The following is a 19,487-nucleotide window of genomic DNA, read 5'->3' on the forward strand; positions in this document are numbered from 1 at the left end:
CAATAAACATACAGTGGTGTGAAGCAACTAATACAATATCTCCCCATGGAATCTGGTAAAGTATTATATTTCAACCACATTGCAGACCGGGGCTGAAATACAACGTTTCGGCTGCTCGAGCAAAATCCGCTCTGACCTTGGGTGTTTAGTTTTCTCCCCAAATTCCGACAGACGTATCAGTTCTTGCAGCTCCAGTGGACGTGAGTCAGAATTCATCTCTCTCTCGGTGACAAGTCGGTGAATCACGATTGCCGGCACAGAGTTTTTCCTTTAGATGCTCGAGCTGCTCAAGTCACAAATCACAGTGATGCCGGGTGTGATGCTGTAGCTGCTCTGAGACATGAACTGAAACCTGGATACTTTCCAGAGGGGCTGTACGGGAGAATGCAAATGTTCGAATCAGTCGCTCTGTACATTTTCTAGAGCTTTTCCGTCCAAACCCCCGCCAGGTAAAATGTCCAATTGAGCCGTAAAACTGAAAAAAATAAACAATACAAATATCTCCAGATGAAAAAGAGGAGTGGATGAAGATGTAAAGTCGGAAAGACAATGAGATTCAAGAGCTTTTGACGATGAAGCCAAACGGCAGGGTCGAGAAAAACAGATGATTTCCACATCAGAATTTCTACATCAGGTCCTGCCTCCTGCTGCTCCACCCAGACGCCACCGTTCACCTGAAGGTTCCAGATATTTTACTGTCGTTGTGAACACGTCTGACCCGAACAATTCTTCATACGTGAAACACAAACTACAAAATGTCTGGACCTAAGTATCCCGGCATTTCCCAGAGTTCATGTCTGAAACAGCTTTGGTGTAAACTTGATCTATGCAGCCTCCAAGTATTCTGCTCCTCAGACTGAATGGGATCTTACAGCAAGAGACCGGAGAGGTGAGGATTCTCTGAGCCACATGAATCCACATGAAACCGGGAGATAACACTGAGAAAAAATGGAATCATAACTTTTGGAATTGCGCTCGGTTTTATTCATCTGAGTCAGCCTGGATAAAATCAGTGCGAGACAAGGGAGGAAGAAACCGACAAAGCAGATGAGGCATTCAGCCCCTGGAACAAAGTGTGTATCTGCCGCCTTCTCTGCGGCTTTGAAAGATGGATCCCAGGAGAATGAAACTCGGGGAGATGCTGGAGGCTTGGCAGCGTTATGGCTGCTGCTGCATTAAAACACACAGGCCTATTTCAGGCTCTGACACATGTGGTAATGTCTTTACACCTGTAGGTCGGCACCACTAAGAGGAGCTGCGGCACCAGAGCGGCAAAGGAGCAACTTGCAAGAGATTTGTTTGATACTGTTGAGCAGGTGTCGCAAAAGTGGGAGGTTGGACGCCTCCAGGGAGCCTGAGAGGCTTCAGGCGCTCGGCAGGTAAATTATTTAACTTAAAGAGAAAGAGAAAATGCCTGCTGTGATTTAAGATGTCAACTTTTGAGCAGTTCAAGTATAGAGAGGCTGATCCCTGGAATAGATTTTATGCAAACAGCATCCTGCAGATTTTCACGCATCTATTTTGGAAGCCTTGACGTGAGGAAAACATGAGAAGCATGAGGCAGAACAACATTTACAGCTCCGCATGCAGATCAGCCTCAGTTGTTTAATCTTATCAGTGCTGGCAAACAACACAAATTCAACACAAAGGACCACACATGCCAGGGGACGAACAGGAGAGACAGGTTCGGGTCACACAACACAACAATGTGCACTGAAATGAGCCAAGTCAGAGATGATTGATCCGGGTGAGGAATGCAGTTGTGCCACTGCCTCATACCAACCACACCTGCGTGGGCAAACACACAGAAAACACACAGTGGACTGGAACAGCCTTTTTTCTTAACCTACCTCTCATTGGGTTCTGGATCCACAAGATGCCCCCGATCAGGTGAGGAGACTGGCCGAGCATCTCTGGACACTTGGATGTCTCACCTCTAATGTCCCGGAGTCAATTAACAGCTCAAGTGTCAGTCACAGGGAGACGTGTCCCCTGATCCACATGTCTCTCACCACCTGATGCCGGATGAGCAGAGCAAGAAGAAACCCCTGTTGCACCACAGCACGGAGCAGCTGTGTGGCTCTTACATCCAGAGGACGACGGGGGGGGGGGGGGGGGGGAGAACACGCAGCAGCCGGTGCACCAACACCGAGGATGGTTACGCACAAAAGACCCGGACGCTCCTCGGGGTTTGCAGACCTGTTACCCGGCGCACACACACACACACGCGCGCGCGGAGCCACACAGAGGCTGCGCGTAATGGTCATGCATCAGCGGAGACCAGCAGCGGTTCAATGGAGGAGTGATACCAGAGGATGACCAGGACAGAGAGGCTGGTGCAGACACAACACAGGCTGCGACCGACTGACACGTTTGACCTGACAACACACACAAACACAACAAACACAAACACACTCGCAGCTCCAGTCCTCCTATTATCTTTTGCGTTAAGGGGAAACAAAGAGCGCAGAACGTCCTGATGGAATGACGCGTCTTACCTTCAACAGCCATCGCGCTCCTCCGCAGATCCGCGCATCACCGGTGAAATGTAGAACTCGTCGCCCCCCCTCCCGGTCATTGTACCTTGTTCCTCGTGTTCTCATCACTTTGCTGCGGGCGAGCCGGAGCTCACAGCTGCTGCCGCCGCCCCCCGGAGGATGCTGGGAAGTGTAGTGCTGGGCGCTCTCCGGGTGGTGGACTCTGAAGTCTTCCACAGCTACTTTCTAAAGTCAATTAACACTTGAAGCTTCCTGAGTTTATACTTGTGTTTCGTCTTTGGACTTACTGACATATTTCTTTTCTCAGGTTGGATAAAGGAACAAGAATATCTCGGTGTTACGCTGAATTGTATCGTACGTACTTATCGGCTATCAGATCCATTCACGCTCATTTCACATCTGTACACGAAAGAAATTAGGCAACAACCCTCGAAAATAACGTTTTTTTTAATTAACAATGATGAATTATACTTCGTACAAGGTTCCGACTGCTAGTTTAGCTTCTGTTAGCGCAAAGTCCGGAAACAAGGGAACAACGGAGAAGCCTGGATCTGTCCAAAAGTCAACACATCTGGTTACAATCTGATGGAGTCAAACAAAAACTGAAGTATAAGTATGAACGCATTTTTATTAAATTCTAGTTCCTCATGACCTCATCGCTATTAAAGTAAAGGGACTGCACTACACCAACAAATAAACCTGTTTAAATCCTGTTGTTGTACATATTAGATTTAGTTTCCCCAGATTCCTATCTTTATGCTAGGCTAAGCTAACTGGTTCCAGCTTTGTATTTGGCTATTGTTTACTTCATATTGAAATAGGCTTCGCTAACTGGTAACTCTGGTCTTCATCAAAGTTTTCCCATTAGAACCGGTACAAAGACACTAAAAGTACCTCCACCAGATCGGTATTGTAATCTGGACACAGATTGTGTAAACTCAGGAGAACTGGTTTGATTAAATAAACAGACATTGTTATTATTTCTCATGGACTATGCACCATGTAGCTTCCACACTGTGCATTTGAATTTGGCCCTAAAAATTCACCAACATCCACAGATTTAGTTTTTGTGGAACGTTCGTTATTTTTTTGCTCTCAACTCCCGAGAGCAGTGAAAACAGAAGCTTATACTTCGACAGTGACTGAGTCTAAATGTGTCGACTGTAATTACTACGTCTGTGAACTGCCAGCGACAGAAAAGACTTGTAAATCCTCTTTGTTAATGCTAATTATACAGAACAGCTCCAACCCGACACACCTACTGTCCTAGAGTAGCTTATGCGGTGTGTCATCTGCTATTCAAGAGGCTAATTGAGGATGCAACGTTTGCTCCTATAGGCAAAGGTTGTTTATTCTGTCATATTATTACCTGTCTTTGTATTATGTTGTAGATTGAGCATAGAAACAGTGAATCTAAAAGTCTTTCTGTCTGTATATGAAAAACACGTATCCCACAAACCATTCATCTTGTCGGCTTTACACTGACACTTACACTAGTCGGACATGCGATTCGTTTAATTTTAACACAAATATAGATATTCTTGTTTTAAAAAAATACATACCATATCTCTGTAGCAGTCAGTTGGGGCGTGGAGGTAAGTTCTACGCCATCGGATAAACTACACCAGCAGTCATCAAGCAGCCATTTTCATTTCATATAATTTTCATTAAACCAGGTAGGATGAATGCAAAGTTTTCATCCTCTTTATAAAATGCTCTGCGCAAAACGGTCAGCACACAAACATTCAAAAAAGAGACAGTTTAATATACAACCATTTGAGGAGGATTCACTGATGACAGGGCAGAATTATTCTGAAGTAGCCTGCAGAGCATTAACACAGGCCGAGTAAATCATTCCAACCAGGCGGGTTTACAACCGCTGCACTCGTAAGTCAAGATGGAAGTAGATGCAGGGGAGAAGCTGCAGGTCCCTTCAGGCCGCAGTGTGTCCATAGGGCAGGTGGTGCAGTTACTGCAAGTAGGAATCAGAATCTGCCCCACACGTCTGCTTCATGTGTGACTGTTTTCAAGCGTCATTATTCATAGATGAAGAGATAATGTGAAATATGAGGAAGTCTCTATATGTTGCAACACCTGCCAGCTCACGTACGTGTCACGGTTTCTGTCTTCTTCCTGCTCTCCTCTTTTTTTAAAAGGTCTTAATGGGTCTTTATCAAATGTTTTAAAGGAGGAGACTTAATGGGCAAATGTAGAGGCAAGTTCAAATCCATATTACACAGGAAAAGACAATTTTTCTTGTTTTAACTTAAACAAAGTGACTTGAGCCTGAGACATAGAGACATTGATGGAAAGTCAGCGGTACCAACTTGTGTTGAATAGTTTGAAAAACAAGAAACACACTCATCAACTTAAAGGATAACGAGACACGATCACAGCTTCCTTTTGTTGCCCCCTAGTGGCCAAAAAACAAAAAAATACCTTTCACTACAGTACTCATACTTTTAACTGATAACTTAAATAAAGCTAGATCAAAAACTATCATCCAGTGGTTCAGTACTTTAGCTTTGACTGTACAGTACATAACCAGGTGCCTCCGTTGTACAAGTTATTTTATTTCATTATATCTTATATAAAACCTGATTAATCAATAACATGGGGGGGGTTATACCTCAACAGAGTCCTAGTCTGCCTTTGCATTAATTATAACAGCCTAAGTCTAACAGGCCATGAGATTTAAAAGTGCTGTGCTCGGCTCTGTTCCCCTGCATTGTGCCTGCTACACTCTAATGAGTGCTGAGCTGCAGGAATTCAGGCGATGAAACCAAATCCGTGTCTGAATTACTGCGCCACAGTAAACTGCAAAGCCGCCGGTTGTTTGGCGTATTAACACATACTTAAATATCTCATCAACATGAGGCATAGAGCAAAGGCAGGAGAGACACACGAGAGGCCAAGAATCCAGGACTTCATCTCTTCCAGAGCTCGTGAATCAAAACCTCAAAACGACTCCCCAAGCTTTGACTTGTCTGTGTCCCTGTGACATTGTTCTGCAGGAGTCCAGTGAGCAGACTCAGAACCAACTGTATTCTCAATCCTCTTCTTAGTCCACGTATCATAATAACTGTAAATGGTTGTTAGCATCACACCAGCAGCGTAATGATCACCCCATCATCCTGGCCTTGCCACAGCATCTCCCCTTCGAACGCCACCTTCCCGTGCTTCCTGGCTCTCATCAGGATCCCCACCACCTTGTCGGAGATCCGCACGTATCTGTCGAACAGCTCTCCGAACGTGATGCGGGTCTTCCCGTCCGGGTCCGGGTCGGCCATCGTCCGGATCACGAAGCACATGTCAGAGATCTCGCGGTGGATGTGCTGCTCGGCTCGTTTGGCGCGCTCCGCTGTTTTGGTTCCCTCCTTGGGGCGTCCGTAGCCCTCCTCGCCCTTCTGGAGGCGGAGGGACATGGAGTAGTCGTGGTCAAAGTTCTCGCTGAAGGGGTTTAGCCTCTGGGTCACCGTGTGATCCGAGGCCCAGTTCTGCCAGCGGCTCTTGAGGTTTCCCACGGCGCTGTATTTCTTGGAGAGAGCATTGATCTTGTTGGCGTCTTCAGCTTCGTTTTTGTACCTGGAAGAGATCATAGATTATAAACAAATATAATAATACATCTGGAGCAGGGTTTAATAGATTAGAGTCTATCGTAAAAATGAGATACAAGAGGACATAGTGGATAACAAACCTAAATTTGTGTGTGTGATGAAATCAATGTGAGTCATTCTGGTTCCTTTAAGGCCTCTGACCCGAACCCTTAGCTCAAAGTGCAGAGTTAACTTGATCTTAAGAACTTTTGCACAAATAAGCAGAAGATACTCACTTTGGGACTGAAGGTCTTTTAATCTTCACCCATGTCTCAAAGTCTCCTTCACCGTCTTTTACCTGTGATTCTTTCAAAATGTTTCCCGTGTGTGTTTGAGCAACATCGACCTCCTCAAGATATCCAGTCTTCTCTTTATCTAAACCACCGGTGTGTGACCTTCCTGCTCTTGCTCCTTCTTCTCCGAACTTCTGCTCTTTCTCCACCTTCTTCCAGCTTTTGGTCAGCGACGACACCATGTTGGAGCACCTCCTGTGGAGAGTGGGGGAGCTTTTCTTCTTCAGCAGCCTGTCGACCTCCTCGGCCGATGGCAGAGCCTCTTTTGTGATCTTCTCGGGCAGGAGCCCGACGCCTGCACCTTTCTCCTGAACGCTGCTGGTCACCGTCTTCACCACCTGCTTCGTCTTGGTTGCAGAGGTAACCGGTGGCTCCTCGATCTTCTTCTGAGGAGCTGATGTCTTTTCAGCCTCTCCAGAAGTAGATGCATCCACTTGAGACCCCTCTGTTGGTTGTATTTGAGCGGCAGGAGGTGTCTTGGGGACCCACGTCTTCCTGGGCTCCTCAGTCGGTCCCCCCAGTGTGGAAGGAGCCCAACCACTGGGTTCACCTGCTGGCTTTATCTCATTGTCCGTCACCCACTGCTTCTTGAGGTTCTTGCTGGCGCTCGGTTTCCTCTGCGACTCTTGGCTGCTCTGTTTGTCCGACATAGCCCTCTGTATTAACGTGTCAGGTTAGACAGACCAATGCTTCTAAGTGAGCCGTCAGACTTTCTACAGCTAACTCATCTCCTCTCCACCGCAGCTCTGAAGTGAGGAGAGCAAAACCCCAACTCAACGGAAAGTATTTGAGTCATCCCAGGCCACGGAGCTGATCGTCTTTCCCTGACGCTGGTCACCCCCGACACACTCGTGTTTCATCACAGACTGCACAGCCTGTAACTGGAGGTAAAGAGGACATTTGACCCTCAAGATTAATCAGCAGTAGCGCAAATACATGCAGAGACCATCAGAGACGTAAAACATTTGATAATCTCATAAACTGATGAACATTGTAAAGCTTAATGGAGCTTGAAGGAGCCTCAGAGGGTAAATCCACACTCGATCCCAGGTGAGAAAGGAACCAGGGAACTTCTGAGCTGCAGAGAAGGTGAAACCTGGAGGAGACGAGGATCTGCTCTCACGTTCCAGGAGGTTTGGTTTTCCAGTGTTGTGAGGTAACAGTTCTTCAAACATCAGCATCATGCTCTGCACAGCTCAGCCTATAGACACCAGTGACATGCAGAATGTCGTTTTGTGTTTGTTATAATTTTTAACATTCATGTTTGCAGAGAGGGGGGGGGGGGGTGGGGAGGGGTTGTTGTTTATAAATAGATGTTGGCACACACACACACACACACACACACACACACACACACACACACACACACACACACACACACACACACGAGGCTGCAGCTGTTAGCAGTCCGTCATGAGGAGTGGAAGTGACTCATCCAGCATCAGCACCAAGTCAACGTGGTAAAATATACAGTTTCACTTTGTGATCTGAGGAAGAGGAGGGTTAGAGCGCCCCCCCGCGGACAGACAGGCTCATTACACAGACAAATGTGGAGATTCAAATACTTCACGTGGATAAACTGCTCGTTGATGCTGAGGCTGTGTATTTATACTGTCTTTTGTGATGCACCGTCATAGATCTGAATGGTTTCTGATTCGTTGGTGACATATCATGACGTATTGGATTCTTTACAATAGTGTTGAACATCAGTTATTACTCAGTGCTCAAAGAAATCCAGATTTTTCATTCTACACGTTCATTCAGTTTATTGCTGAACTGGTGTTGAGGTGGTAATGAGCCTCTGAGGAGCAGAAACCAGTCCTGATCAGTTTGCTTCAGTTATTTTTGGCTGCCAAAAACAGAAAAACCTCATGATGTTGTTAAATCTCAGAATAGAACAATATTCCAGGCTCCGTGCCACAGGGTTTCCTCGTCCTAAATCCGAACAGATTTAGTGATGTCGATTATTACACATCAATATTTATGTAACCTTTCGACACATCGGACACCAGAAGCAACCGGTCATACCAGACCAAATAAGGCTGCAACTGCAAGAGCCCGAGCTCGAGCCAGGGTTGGTTTTATAGCCTGTGAATTAAACTCTTTATTTCTTTCATTAAAAATCTCAGTTCTACCTCATCACACACTGTTTGTTCTCTAACAGTATTTCCTGAATTGGCATTTTCTTCATGCATAAGTGGACATGACCTCTGAGGCTTTTTGTATTTACAGTATCATACAATTTTCATCATTGCTTGCAGTTGAAGCTCTAAGGAAGCCAGAACAGGATAATCATTAATCTGACTTTTACAGTAAAAATCACAGTTTTATACTTTCTAAAAATGAAAAGTTAAATAAGTTTGACATCTAACTATATCTTAATTATTAAATATATCTGTACAGGATGACAGATTGAGGCAATAAGAGGTATTTTAAGTTTTTGTGATGCTGGACAATTGTCAGTCGACCACAAGAGGTCGCTATAAGCTCAGTGATGGAGCAGTAAAGCCCATACAACACATCTCTGCAGCTCTTTGTGTTTAATATTGCAATTCAGAAACATCTGTATAAAATTGCAAGCTCATTTGCGAATAAGGGGAACATATCATTTAATAATGGCAATTAATGTATAACACCCTGTTCTCCATTTGTAAAAAAACATAAAATAAACAACACTATTCGTAGAAGTGCTGAATGAAATCATCCGCTCGTTCATATTCGACTTCTAAAAACAGTTTTTCATTCAGCCCGAGACGTTACAGAGATGTTTCCACTTTCATGAAGTGTTCTGACGAGTAGGAAGTCAGAACATTTCCTCAATTAAAGCCGGCTCTCAAGACCTGGGCCCAAATGAACCGGGGTGGTCGACGGGGCCCGGAGGCTCTGGAGGACCGGAGGCAGAGCACCTGTGTTTCCTGATGCTCGATCCACATCTGCACTGCTGCTGCACGTCTGTTTACTTTTCCCTGTTTGTGCTGACAGAGTTTTTCTTGGCCGACCGTATTATTGTGCATTAATTGTGCAGGAATGCATGTGCAGGGACCTCTCAAGCTGTTTCTGTGACCTACGTGTGAGACGCTGGTTCGTGTTATGCTTCGGGGTGATCTCCTTGTTTATGCTCGGGATGTTGTTGCAACGAGGAGATCAAGATTCCTTAAATGTGACGTTCAGGTTGAGTAAATACGATCCAACTTTATTTACACAAACAGTAAAATGACCAAATGAAACAGGTGTAGCCAGGATCCAATGTAATTCAATGTACTTTTCTTTCCAGACAAATCAACGATAACATCAGCTACTGTCAAACACATCACTGTTGACAAATCATGTGAAATAACTGCTCTGAACTTTAGTCTTCATGCATCTGTGGCAGGATATTATTGTGGTTCCCCGACGCTGACCTCAACACGGAAGCCGGTCGTACAAATCTGTTCTGGCCCAGGAAAAGTAAACGGCCCTGTAATCCACTAATACTTCCGTTTCGGAGAGAGCGGCTGTGTGTTGTTGCTGTTCGGCTCTGCCACTTGGCCCCGATGAATGAAGATCGGGAGAGATAGTAAATTAAAGCCGGCTCGGGGTCATCGAGGGCCGGAGAGGGAACCTGGTCCCCTGCAGAGGCAGCGACAGGATGACAGAGAGCATCGCTGCAGCCAGACCAGCTCATCCAGAGGCTGCAGGGCCCCGGGTCGGGATTTATGTCGAAAGGATTCATGACATGGGGAAGAAGACTGAGGCAGAAGAGGAAGGAACGTGACAGGAGATAAAACAGGAGCTCTTCAAATGTTTCATGTCTGTCACTGAGAAAAGCTGGTGAGCAGGTATCAGCAGGTATTTGTTTAAAACGTGTCTGTATCTTGTGTGACACAGAAATCTGTCTGGAAATGGGATCATCATCAGATCTGTTCTTATTATTTTAAAGGTTTTCATGGATTTTAGATAGAGTTTTGCTGGATCTTATGTATCAAGCTCTGAGACAATGTGTTGTTGTAACTATAATGTTTGTTTTATGCTCTTGCCACCAGAGATCTTTATAAGAGATGTTTCTTTTGGCTTCTACGGCATCCGTCAGAAATCACACTTCATTACCTCCGACCACAGCCTCTCCAGCAGTTAGAGGCCTAACACTTCTCACTTGTTACTTTTATACAGAGCTCTTAAGTCAAAAACAGAACCTGTGCATTCATTCATTTGCTGTTTTTTACATATTTCTAAATTAAACTAAACAAGCAAATGCTTTAACGTTGAATACGTTTTAACATGATTTATAGTTCTCGCTGAGATCTGAAAGGCCTCACGAGCTGGTATATTTAAGTTGGTAGATATAATCCATGGAGCCGAGCCTCGTCCTGCAGCCGGTCCCTGCTTCACACCCTCTGTGTACACCAGGTGTCGATCCCACTCCCACAGACCATCCATCATATCCAGCTCCTTTTGAGCTTTGCTAGACGAGGGACTCCCTCACCTCAACTCACGTTTACATTCTTATTCTACCCCATTTATTTTTTCTTAAACAACGGACGTCCTGCTCAGAACCAGCTTTGTTCAATCAAAAGTTAAATAATCTTTGCAATTTTCTTTTCACCGTTGGACATAATATCTGTTAATTTGATAATCAACGTCAACGGTTATTATCACAAAAGTCAAGATAATAGGTAATCTTAAGAAATTACAAATTTTCTTAATATTTAAAACATAATTTGAAGGCAGTTCCTGTGTGGGGTCAGTATGAATGAACTAATGCAAACGTGGTGTAGGTGTAAAATTCTTTGAGGTAGAAAAAACCACCGGGGAGCTTTGGTTTGACTGTTCAGGTACATTTACGTAACCTGCATACATCCGGATTCAAACCTAAACGGAAGAGTGTGGTCCAGTGGACCGGACATTTCTGCTCCGCCAAAACAGAAACCAAGACATTTGTCCAACCACCCTGAAGAGTTCACTGATTCCTTTTATACGTCTGTTCACGCAGCAGCAGCTGTTGTTATTGTAAAACCTGGAAAGCACCGTGTTAAACTGCAAGCTGGTGTTTTACAGACACTGAACCCATGTCCCCTTTATTACATAAGAGCATAAGGACAGGGCATGAGGAAAGAAACCTGGAGAGGAAGATATATTTCTTTGACTTATCGTAAAAAGACAAAATGTCAAGAGCTAAATAATACAATCCAGATTTTTATTTTATTTTGCAAGTTAAGGAGAAAGTTAAAATTCAAGATAAAACTTGATTCTCAACTGTTCGGCTTTGTTCTTGAAATGTTTTTTGTGTATGAACGATAATGCAACTGCACCATCAAGTGCTCTGGAGCCCAGAGGTCGAAGAAAGATACAGCTGTGTCTGAAAAGGTCTTTATACAAGAATATCTGCATTGTCACACCTTCGATAAAGTAAAAGTGTGAAAGTTGTTGTTAAATTTATTTGTCAAACATATAAAAAAAACCAAGATGAAATCGTTTGCTGCTGAAATCCCTCCATCAATCTAGACTCTCCTGATTTTCATCCTCCTCTTCTCCTCTCCTCTTCCCTCCTGATCCTTCCACTGTCGCTGCACAACGTTTCACCTCAACCCCCCCCCCCACCCCCAATAAACTCAAATATCAAATAACGATTGTTTTTGCTTGTGCAACTCAAACAAGTGCACATTCTTGGGAAACTCAGTGATTAAATCTGATGTAGAATCTATTTTTACTTTCCTGGCTTCCTTTCTCTTTGTCTCCTCAATTATTTTATTCATTTCCCTGTGAGCAGGTGGTCTCTCCGGGGGATTCACGGGGCCCTGAGTGTTCATACTTCAAGAACTGCATTCTGTCCTATCTGATTTGGTCGAGGTCCAGCGCTGTCCCACCCACCGGCAGCCCTCGGCCCTCGTTAGCTCAACAGGAAAGGGACCATCTTTAGCAGAACCACTAGGATGTGTGACCCGAGGAGTCGGTGGCGTGGCTGCCTACGTGCGTCTGTCGAGCTGTGAAGTGAAACGACACTTTGCTTGACATCGACAATGTCCACCGGAGACACAACTCCCCCCCCCCCCACACCTCCATGCCGGTTTGGAAGTGCTTCTCGGTGCCTCCTGTCCCGACACCAACAAAAGGACACAGCTTAAGACCCACATAGGTGTTTGCCAGCTTGAGCAGACCCACTTCACCCTCGGCTGCCTCAGACTCTGTATAGGACACATTCCATCGAGGGTGTCGGGTCAGTGCAGGCGCTGAAGGACACACAGCGGTTTTTGCGGGCTGCGGTAATTTGTTTAACCTCTGATTAGGCCCCAGGAATGTCAACTATGAGGAGACACTACAGGTCCCGACAGCATCGTTTGACACTTTGGCAATCTGTCATTCCGGCCGGGCGAGCGAGCAAAGCGAACCAGCACTCGAGACAATGGCCACTCCAGCGACTGGCAGAGAGGGAGGTCTAATCTCTGCACCATCTGGATCGGGCTTGAGAATGAGCTCGTCTCTCTATCTGTGAGATTTATCTCGTGTCTTTCGGTGCCAATAATCTTGCTTTTCATTACCTGCAGTGAAGTGCAGCGTTTACACAGGAAGATTTAAACTGACGTTGAAGATATTATCATTTAAAATAAAGAGACTGTTTGAAGCTGGAGAATGTCGGAGTAAAGAGAAATGTGACAAGAGGCCAAAGTCTTGGATCCACGACTCGAAACCTGCGTCTATCATCACATCAGTTTGGCTGAAGAAGTGCAGCCTGACCCCAGATTGAAAACGTTAGTGCATCTCATGCTCTTTTATTTAATCTAGCAACACAACACTGACCACATGTTACAAAAGATGTTTAAATAAATCTGCAAAAATCTAGAATTTAATGAGGTAAAAGCAGAGTTATCAAAGGCACATTTCTCCAGGGTTATTATCTTAACTCGTGTGTTTTATGCTCAACTTCAAAACACCATTTGTACTTCTGGCAGAGTAAAGACAGAGAAATAAAAAGAAGCGCTTTCCTCGGGAAAGCTGATTTACATACACACATGTTAAATTATAGTATGCTAATAAACATGTCAAATGCAGTTATACAAGTTCCAGATACACTTTATCTTCTTGCCACATGTACCTTCAGTAAATACTCCACAGTAGAGTGTGTTGTTATAAGCTGCGAGTTATGAAATGCAGTGTGTGTTCACACGGATCACTCGGTGGAATCTTTAATTTCATGGTTCATATCCAGCTCCAGCTCCTCTTTCTTTTTTACAAGCTGCATTGATGAGAAACAGAAACCGGCTCGACGCGGTGCAATGTAACATGTCTGTGAGAAATACTTTGAATGCAACTTGTCTCAATGGTCGGATCTTTGTGTTGTTGGTCAGAAGTGTGTGTCTGTGTGTGTGTGTGTGTGTGTGTGTGAGACACCAGCTTAATATAAGCATTGTTGTGATTATATCATCATACCTCGTATCAGTAGAGTTTTGAAAATATGCATCACTTGCAAATGTTTTTCTTCCCCTGACGCCCACAGTTGTGGTTGTTACATGTCACTAATAAAATGTAATCTGAATTAATGTCCTTGTTTTTCCCACTCAGCAGAGGTAAGGTGATCACCCAGTCTGATCCTTGGCCGGTCCGAAACATTTCCCGGCCAATAACGAAAGAAAAATTGATCCGGGTCCAGATTCTAATCCAATAATAACCTCACATCGCGAACTCTAAAAATAATCACGCTCCGTCGAGACGGCAAGTGTGTGACTGCCAGCGAGTGACCCTCGTGCTGTAACTGTTACCAACGGCACATCATCACTCAGATCTCAAGGTCACTGTAGAGCAACACCACGTCTCACCTTCAAATACAAGCTTCAGAATTAGTTCGATCGGACACTAGCTTGGAATAAAGAGAAAGGATTAAATCATTCCACATTTAATTCCTACTTCTCACCATGAGGGTTTCTTCTTTCTGTGAGAAGTGTGGAACTGACTGACTCTTCAAAATCAGCTCCAGCAAGTTGAAGAGAAATGTTGAGTAACTGTAGATCAGTTGAAAAGACTCAGAAGTCATTAAAAACCAGCGTTTATCTCCAATAATCAGCCAAGGAATCTAAAATAACTGCTAAATATGAAGAATTCTAAACAGAGTTTAGTGTATTTGTTTCTCTTCTGGATCAGGAAGTCGGGGATTATGGGTAATATCCAACGTTCACTTGTGGTTTTAGTTCAGCGAGTTGGATGACACATTAATACTGTTTTTCATTTCGACATGAAAAACCCTGATTTGTTCAGACACGAAGATTCTAATGTTTGGTTGAAAATTGTAAATATTCCAAATAGAAGCACATGAGACCATCTGAAGTAGTTTACCACATGATCCAGCAGAGGGCACTCACTGCCAGCTCGACCTATCACCTGCCTCACAGAAAGTTGGTATGATGCGTCCTTTTGCTTAAAAAATGGAGGATGCTAGCAAGCCAAGCCGTCCTACCCCAAGAATGAGGACAGAGATGCGTCTGAGAAGAGACCTGTGGACGTTTTTTGAGTTCTACAACGTACACGGCAAAGTAAGGAACAAAGATCAGGCTGTTTGTACCACGCAACAATCTTAACATTCAAAGATACGACAAATCTGCACGTGTTAGCCTCAGCGGAGGAGGCCCCACAGACGAGCAGAGCAACGAGCCTGCAGAGGGCGCTGTTCAGAAAGAAGTTACATAGTGTTGCTTTAAAAAAAAAAACGAGCCTGTGTTTCATACGTGATGCAAATAAGCAGTTTAGCGTACTGCACAGGACAAAAGACAATTTGAACTCACGTTGCGGATACTGTGGAGAATTGGAATAACAAAAAATAATACAACATAACACAGTCACAACATTTATGGGCTGTTTTTCTGCGATTTACACTTTAATAAAAAAAGAAAAGCAACGTCTCTCATTAGTCTCTTTAAAAGTGTTTCAGAAATGTTCTGTCCTGCAGTTCTTCAGAGGCTGCTCTGATTGAGCTGCTTTCCATTCAGAAGAGTCCAGTTCTCCACATTGTTACGACAAAAGGTTCCCCAGGAATAAAGGAGGGATCGTGGTTTGACCCTCCTGATTGTGAACTCTGCTCAAAATGTGCAGGAATCCCGGGGTTTGAGTTTACACGCTTCAAAACGTTTGTCCCTCTCAAGTGTGTGAATCTGGAGAAATCAGTTCGGGGGGGAATCCTATGTCGCTCTGTCCTCCTCGTGGCAGCTCAACGAGGGGAAAGGTTATGAGGCAACAGTAGCACAGCAACAGCAGCTGCTCTGGGGTGGGGGGGGGGAGGACCAGTTGAATATAAGATTTATAGGGTGACTCCCGTGGCCGGCGAAATGAGATGAGACAAGAGGATAAAATAGGAAGCGTCCCTTTAATGTTCTACGTTTAAAAAGTTCACGGGTTCAAAAGACTACGAGAAGTCCAGTGGGCGGATCATCATGGCCGTGGCTCGTAGCGAGTAGCTGGGGCCCTTGAAGTAGTGCCACTTGATACCGTTCAGCTTCCCTATGTGCTGCCCTTGGGTGAAGTACATGCCGTTGAGGTTGGACGGGCCGCAGGCGTCGAACCACCAACCTGAGGACAGAACACAGCATTACATTACACACTGAACACAGATTGATGAGATGTTTCAGGATGGAACTGAGCTCTGAAGCCCTGACGCTTGATAACAGAACCAACTGGGTGAGAATTCCAGATCTGTGGAGGTGTTGATAAAGTCACCTCCATTGTAAATCTGGTCCTTGGAAAAGGTTGAAAGTTTCCACCTGCCTCTCCCACCGGGACCTGGCAGCGTTTCAAACTCCACTGCACTGCTATCTGCCCAATGTGTTACTGTCACAGGGTTCACTGGGATGCCAGTACCTGTTGCTGGACACGTCCCGCACCTCTTTCTATTTCAAGCTAAGTGCACGTGCGCTCGCTGCAGCGGGAGATCAGGGCAGCGAATGGCTCTGGAAACTTTTTGGATTTGCAAGACGGCACATTTCAGGATCCAGAGCTACACCGGTTATTTAGAGAAAAGGTAGATTCGCTTGGATTGAGCCACAAATTGGCTCCGCGTCTATTTTAGATTCATAAGTTGCTTTAAAAATGCAACATAATTGAAGATAACAAATATCGCACGATTAACACAAGGTGACAAACACATAGAGGAGGAAAATGTCCATTTGGAAAAGACACGATTAGAATGATTTTGGCTATAAGAGCCGACAAACATTGTGTTTTACTCAGTGAAATTCACACTTCATGTTCTACGTCCTGTAGCTCCCCCCCCCCCCCCCCCCCCCCTCGCCTGAATGTACCGGGACATTTTCCTGTTATTGTGAAAGCATCTGAACCACGAGATGTCCAGATCTAATTATCCTGACGTTGACATTTCTCTCTCTCTCTCTTTTCTACCAGCTGCCTCAGATCATCAAGGCTTAAATCGTTAAGATGCTCCACTGTGGAAAAAAAGGTGTAGAGGCCGACAATTATATTTCAAATGACACAGACATTTGGATATTAAATCTATACCATCCTATTAATCTGTCACTAATGTTTTTTTTTAGACACACCCCTTCGCTGATACAGTCAGATATAGAAGCTACAGAATGTGAGCTATGGCATGTGTCAGTCACTCGGAGCTTGTCCTCCCTCTGACTGTGGACGTGACATTTAGTGCAGCGATCAGGGCCCACGTGCTGCCAGCCCTTGTTGCTGGCATGAATCACACAGATATAAATAAATAAAAAAAACGCTGTGTCATCATAAAACTTGCATTTACAAACAAAAGAGCCAAGCAAGGAAACTGGTGAACAAATGATTTCAGCTCTAGAACTGCACATGAATTCAAAACACAAGTTCCAGTGAGAGGAGAGAATGGAACTGCCACGGCCATAAAGCAGAAAACAGTCCTCGCTTGCCATCCTCTGCTTGTTGATGAAGCACAGACACACAACTGCCTTCACACACACAAACACAAAAATTCATTGTGCACGGCAGCCATCCTTCAGAATTTATGACCAGTGTCCTCCCTGTTTCCAGGACAGAGGTTTTTTACTGTCTTTTACTGTCTTCTTTCAAAAGAAGGAGAAAGGATAAAGGGATCCCCCTCCTCCCCTCCTCCCCTCCTCCCTCCTTCCTCCCTCCCTCCTTCCATACCTCCTTCAGTCGGTGCTTTATTCCTACTGTATGTCCTGGGGCTGAGGAAATATATACATCACATATATGTGTCCACATGATATCCTCCTCTGTAACGCAGCGTGCTGGGCTTGTCCTCATAAAAGTAGAGTGGAGGTATTTCCCTCCTGCATTTCTCAGACACTTACATCATGTAAAGTCCTGCTCTTAGAAATGCAGGATATAAATCAAATGATAAACTGTGTATACAATAGCTTGACTCAGGCTACATGCTGTCATGCTTCTCCTCTGTGGCTGGCTGCAGGCAGGGAATGAATCAAGGGGAGCCGGGGTGTTGATCAGCGATCAGATGCCAGGTCCCTCTAACCCAGTGTGTCCGCGATGACCTCAGAGGTAACGCTGATCCTAAATCAGCTTTTTTTAGAGAAAGCTTGATTTGTACCAGGTCAGGACTCCACAGCGGTCGAGCTGCCACGAGGTGACAGCAAGGGTCACCGGGTTCCACTTACACAGCAGGAGAGGCAGGGTCGGTTTAAATGGCTCTGACACTTGGTGCCGCGCCCAGGGATCTTTTATAAAGTGGATGGAGATGCAGAGTGCGGCCTAATAGCTGCAGATAGATGTGTGAGTGGTCACGTTAGCCCCACTGGTGAGGATCATAATGGCCTGAAGTAATGACTGGGCAGCGAAAACACTGTGGAGCTGCTCATTAAACCAATCTGAGGAAAACTGCTTTAGGACAAACAGATGAAATGGTTTCACGTCATTGTAGTTTTCTTACGAGAGATTTTGTATCGAGACAAATTCCAATTTGGGGCCTCTTTCTTTTTAACATTCTAATCACATTAAACTTAGCAGGTATAACATTACTGCTGAGATCTTGGGAGGTGGAGAGATTGTTAAAAATAAGTTAGAAGGGCTGACAAGGGAAAACTAGTCGATTGTGAAATTCGTAGACTGTATATAAAGATGGACGACGTGTCTCCACTTCCTCCTGCTATATAGAAATGAAGCCAAAATATCCTGGATAAGAACACTGCCATCTTGAGGCGAGGATGTTATAGATAAGATGGATGGCACCACGGTTAAACACGCTAATCATGACGTTTTATAAAAGTTTTTAATTGACAAAGTTAGAGGCTAAGGCAGCAAATCAAGACAGAGGTTGTAAATCAATTAGGAGGACCATGTCTTCTCTTGGGCGATGGACGTGTGATTGTCGCTGCTCCACTTACCTCCGGTGAGCATGAGGGCACACTTGCACAGGCAGTTGTCATTGTCCATGTCCTTGGTGCTGAAGTCTGCTCCGTGGATCACCAGGCTGCTCTGTCGGCCCGCGGTCCCACTGTGGCTCTTCAGGAACAGCCTGAGAGACAACCGGGAGGAAGGAGAGGAGCGGAGTCAGGACCATGAAAAACACATCGGGGGGGGGGGGCAGGAAAGGTGGTGGTGAGAGGGAGGAGGAGGAGGAGGAGGGCGAGCAATAAAGAGCAAGAAGACATAACACGGAGCAGAGGAGCGTCTCCTGGGAGATATTTATTTTTTGTTGTGATTGAGTACATGTAGAACACCTGGAACAACATTAACCGGGTGGAGAGATGATAAAATAAAGAAACGAGAGAGAGAGCGGGCCTATGAAAGAGTTACTGATGGAAGAGAGAGAGAGAGAGAGAGAGAGAGAGAGAGAGAGAGAGAGGAATGTCGGGGAATCACATTTCCATCTGCAGCGCCACAGAATGTTAATTTACACAACGACAACAGACTAAATCATTTAATACCAACATAAAGCAGCTCGGTGCAGTAAAAAGAGCAACAAGCAGCCGGAGGAGGCCATCGACTGTACGTGGCTGCTGAGGGGTCGGTGGGTGAGCTCTCTGTGGGTCTCTGCTTTTCAAGTATGAGACGTTTGTCTTCGTCTCCTCTTCACGTCTTTAAGAGCAGAGAATCTAATGTTCCTCCTCCGCTCATGATGCAACAATTCTGTCCTGAAAACCTTTTCACACGACTGCGTTTTCTGCTGC

General features: G+C 45.0%; 3 protein-coding genes across 3 annotated transcripts in view; all 3 read right to left on the reverse strand.

Annotated features, from left to right (window-relative positions):
- Positions 1–2,104, reverse strand: part of samd12 (sterile alpha motif domain containing 12) — a 38,460-nt gene extending 36,356 nt beyond the window's left edge. The window contains exon 1 of the mRNA XM_053446114.1: positions 1,851–2,104. Within this exon, the coding sequence (XP_053302089.1) occupies positions 1,851–1,911 (61 nt within the window). The 5' untranslated portion in view covers positions 1,912–2,104. The remainder of the gene's footprint in view (positions 1–1,850) is intronic.
- A 3,495-nt stretch (positions 2,105–5,599) lies between these two features.
- abrab (actin binding Rho activating protein b) lies at positions 5,600–7,037 on the reverse strand. Its single transcript, XM_053446080.1, has 2 exons — positions 6,331–7,037; positions 5,600–6,083 (listed from the first exon to the last, which is right to left on the reverse strand). Exons 1-2 carry the CDS (start codon positions 7,035–7,037, stop codon positions 5,600–5,602), a joined length of 1,191 nt encoding a protein of 396 aa, XP_053302055.1.
- Positions 7,038–13,104: 6,067 nt separating this feature from the next.
- The window catches only part of angpt1 (angiopoietin 1), a 50,436-nt gene continuing 44,053 nt past the window's right edge, over positions 13,105–19,487 (reverse strand). The window contains exons 8-9 of the mRNA XM_053446074.1: positions 18,702–18,832; positions 13,105–15,918 (exon numbers count right to left, since the gene is read on the reverse strand). Coding sequence (XP_053302049.1) covers positions 15,755–15,918; positions 18,702–18,832 — 295 coding nt within the window. The 3' untranslated portion in view covers positions 13,105–15,754. The remainder of the gene's footprint in view (positions 15,919–18,701; positions 18,833–19,487) is intronic.

This window comes from Pleuronectes platessa, chromosome 18 (genome assembly GCF_947347685.1).
Source record: "Pleuronectes platessa chromosome 18, fPlePla1.1, whole genome shotgun sequence".
NCBI classification, from domain to species: domain Eukaryota; kingdom Metazoa; phylum Chordata; class Actinopteri; order Pleuronectiformes; family Pleuronectidae; genus Pleuronectes; species Pleuronectes platessa.

Bases quoted from the DNA above. Each gene is read 5' to 3' on its own strand.
- abrab (XM_053446080.1), bottom strand. From the start codon at position 7,037: ATGTCGGACAAACAGAGCAGCCAAGAGTCGCAGAGGAAACCGAGCGCC. The intron at 6,084-6,330 runs GTGAGTATCTTC...GATCTCTTCCAG, and splicing joins AAAAGACCTTCAGTCCCAAA to GTACAAAAACGAAGCTGAAG.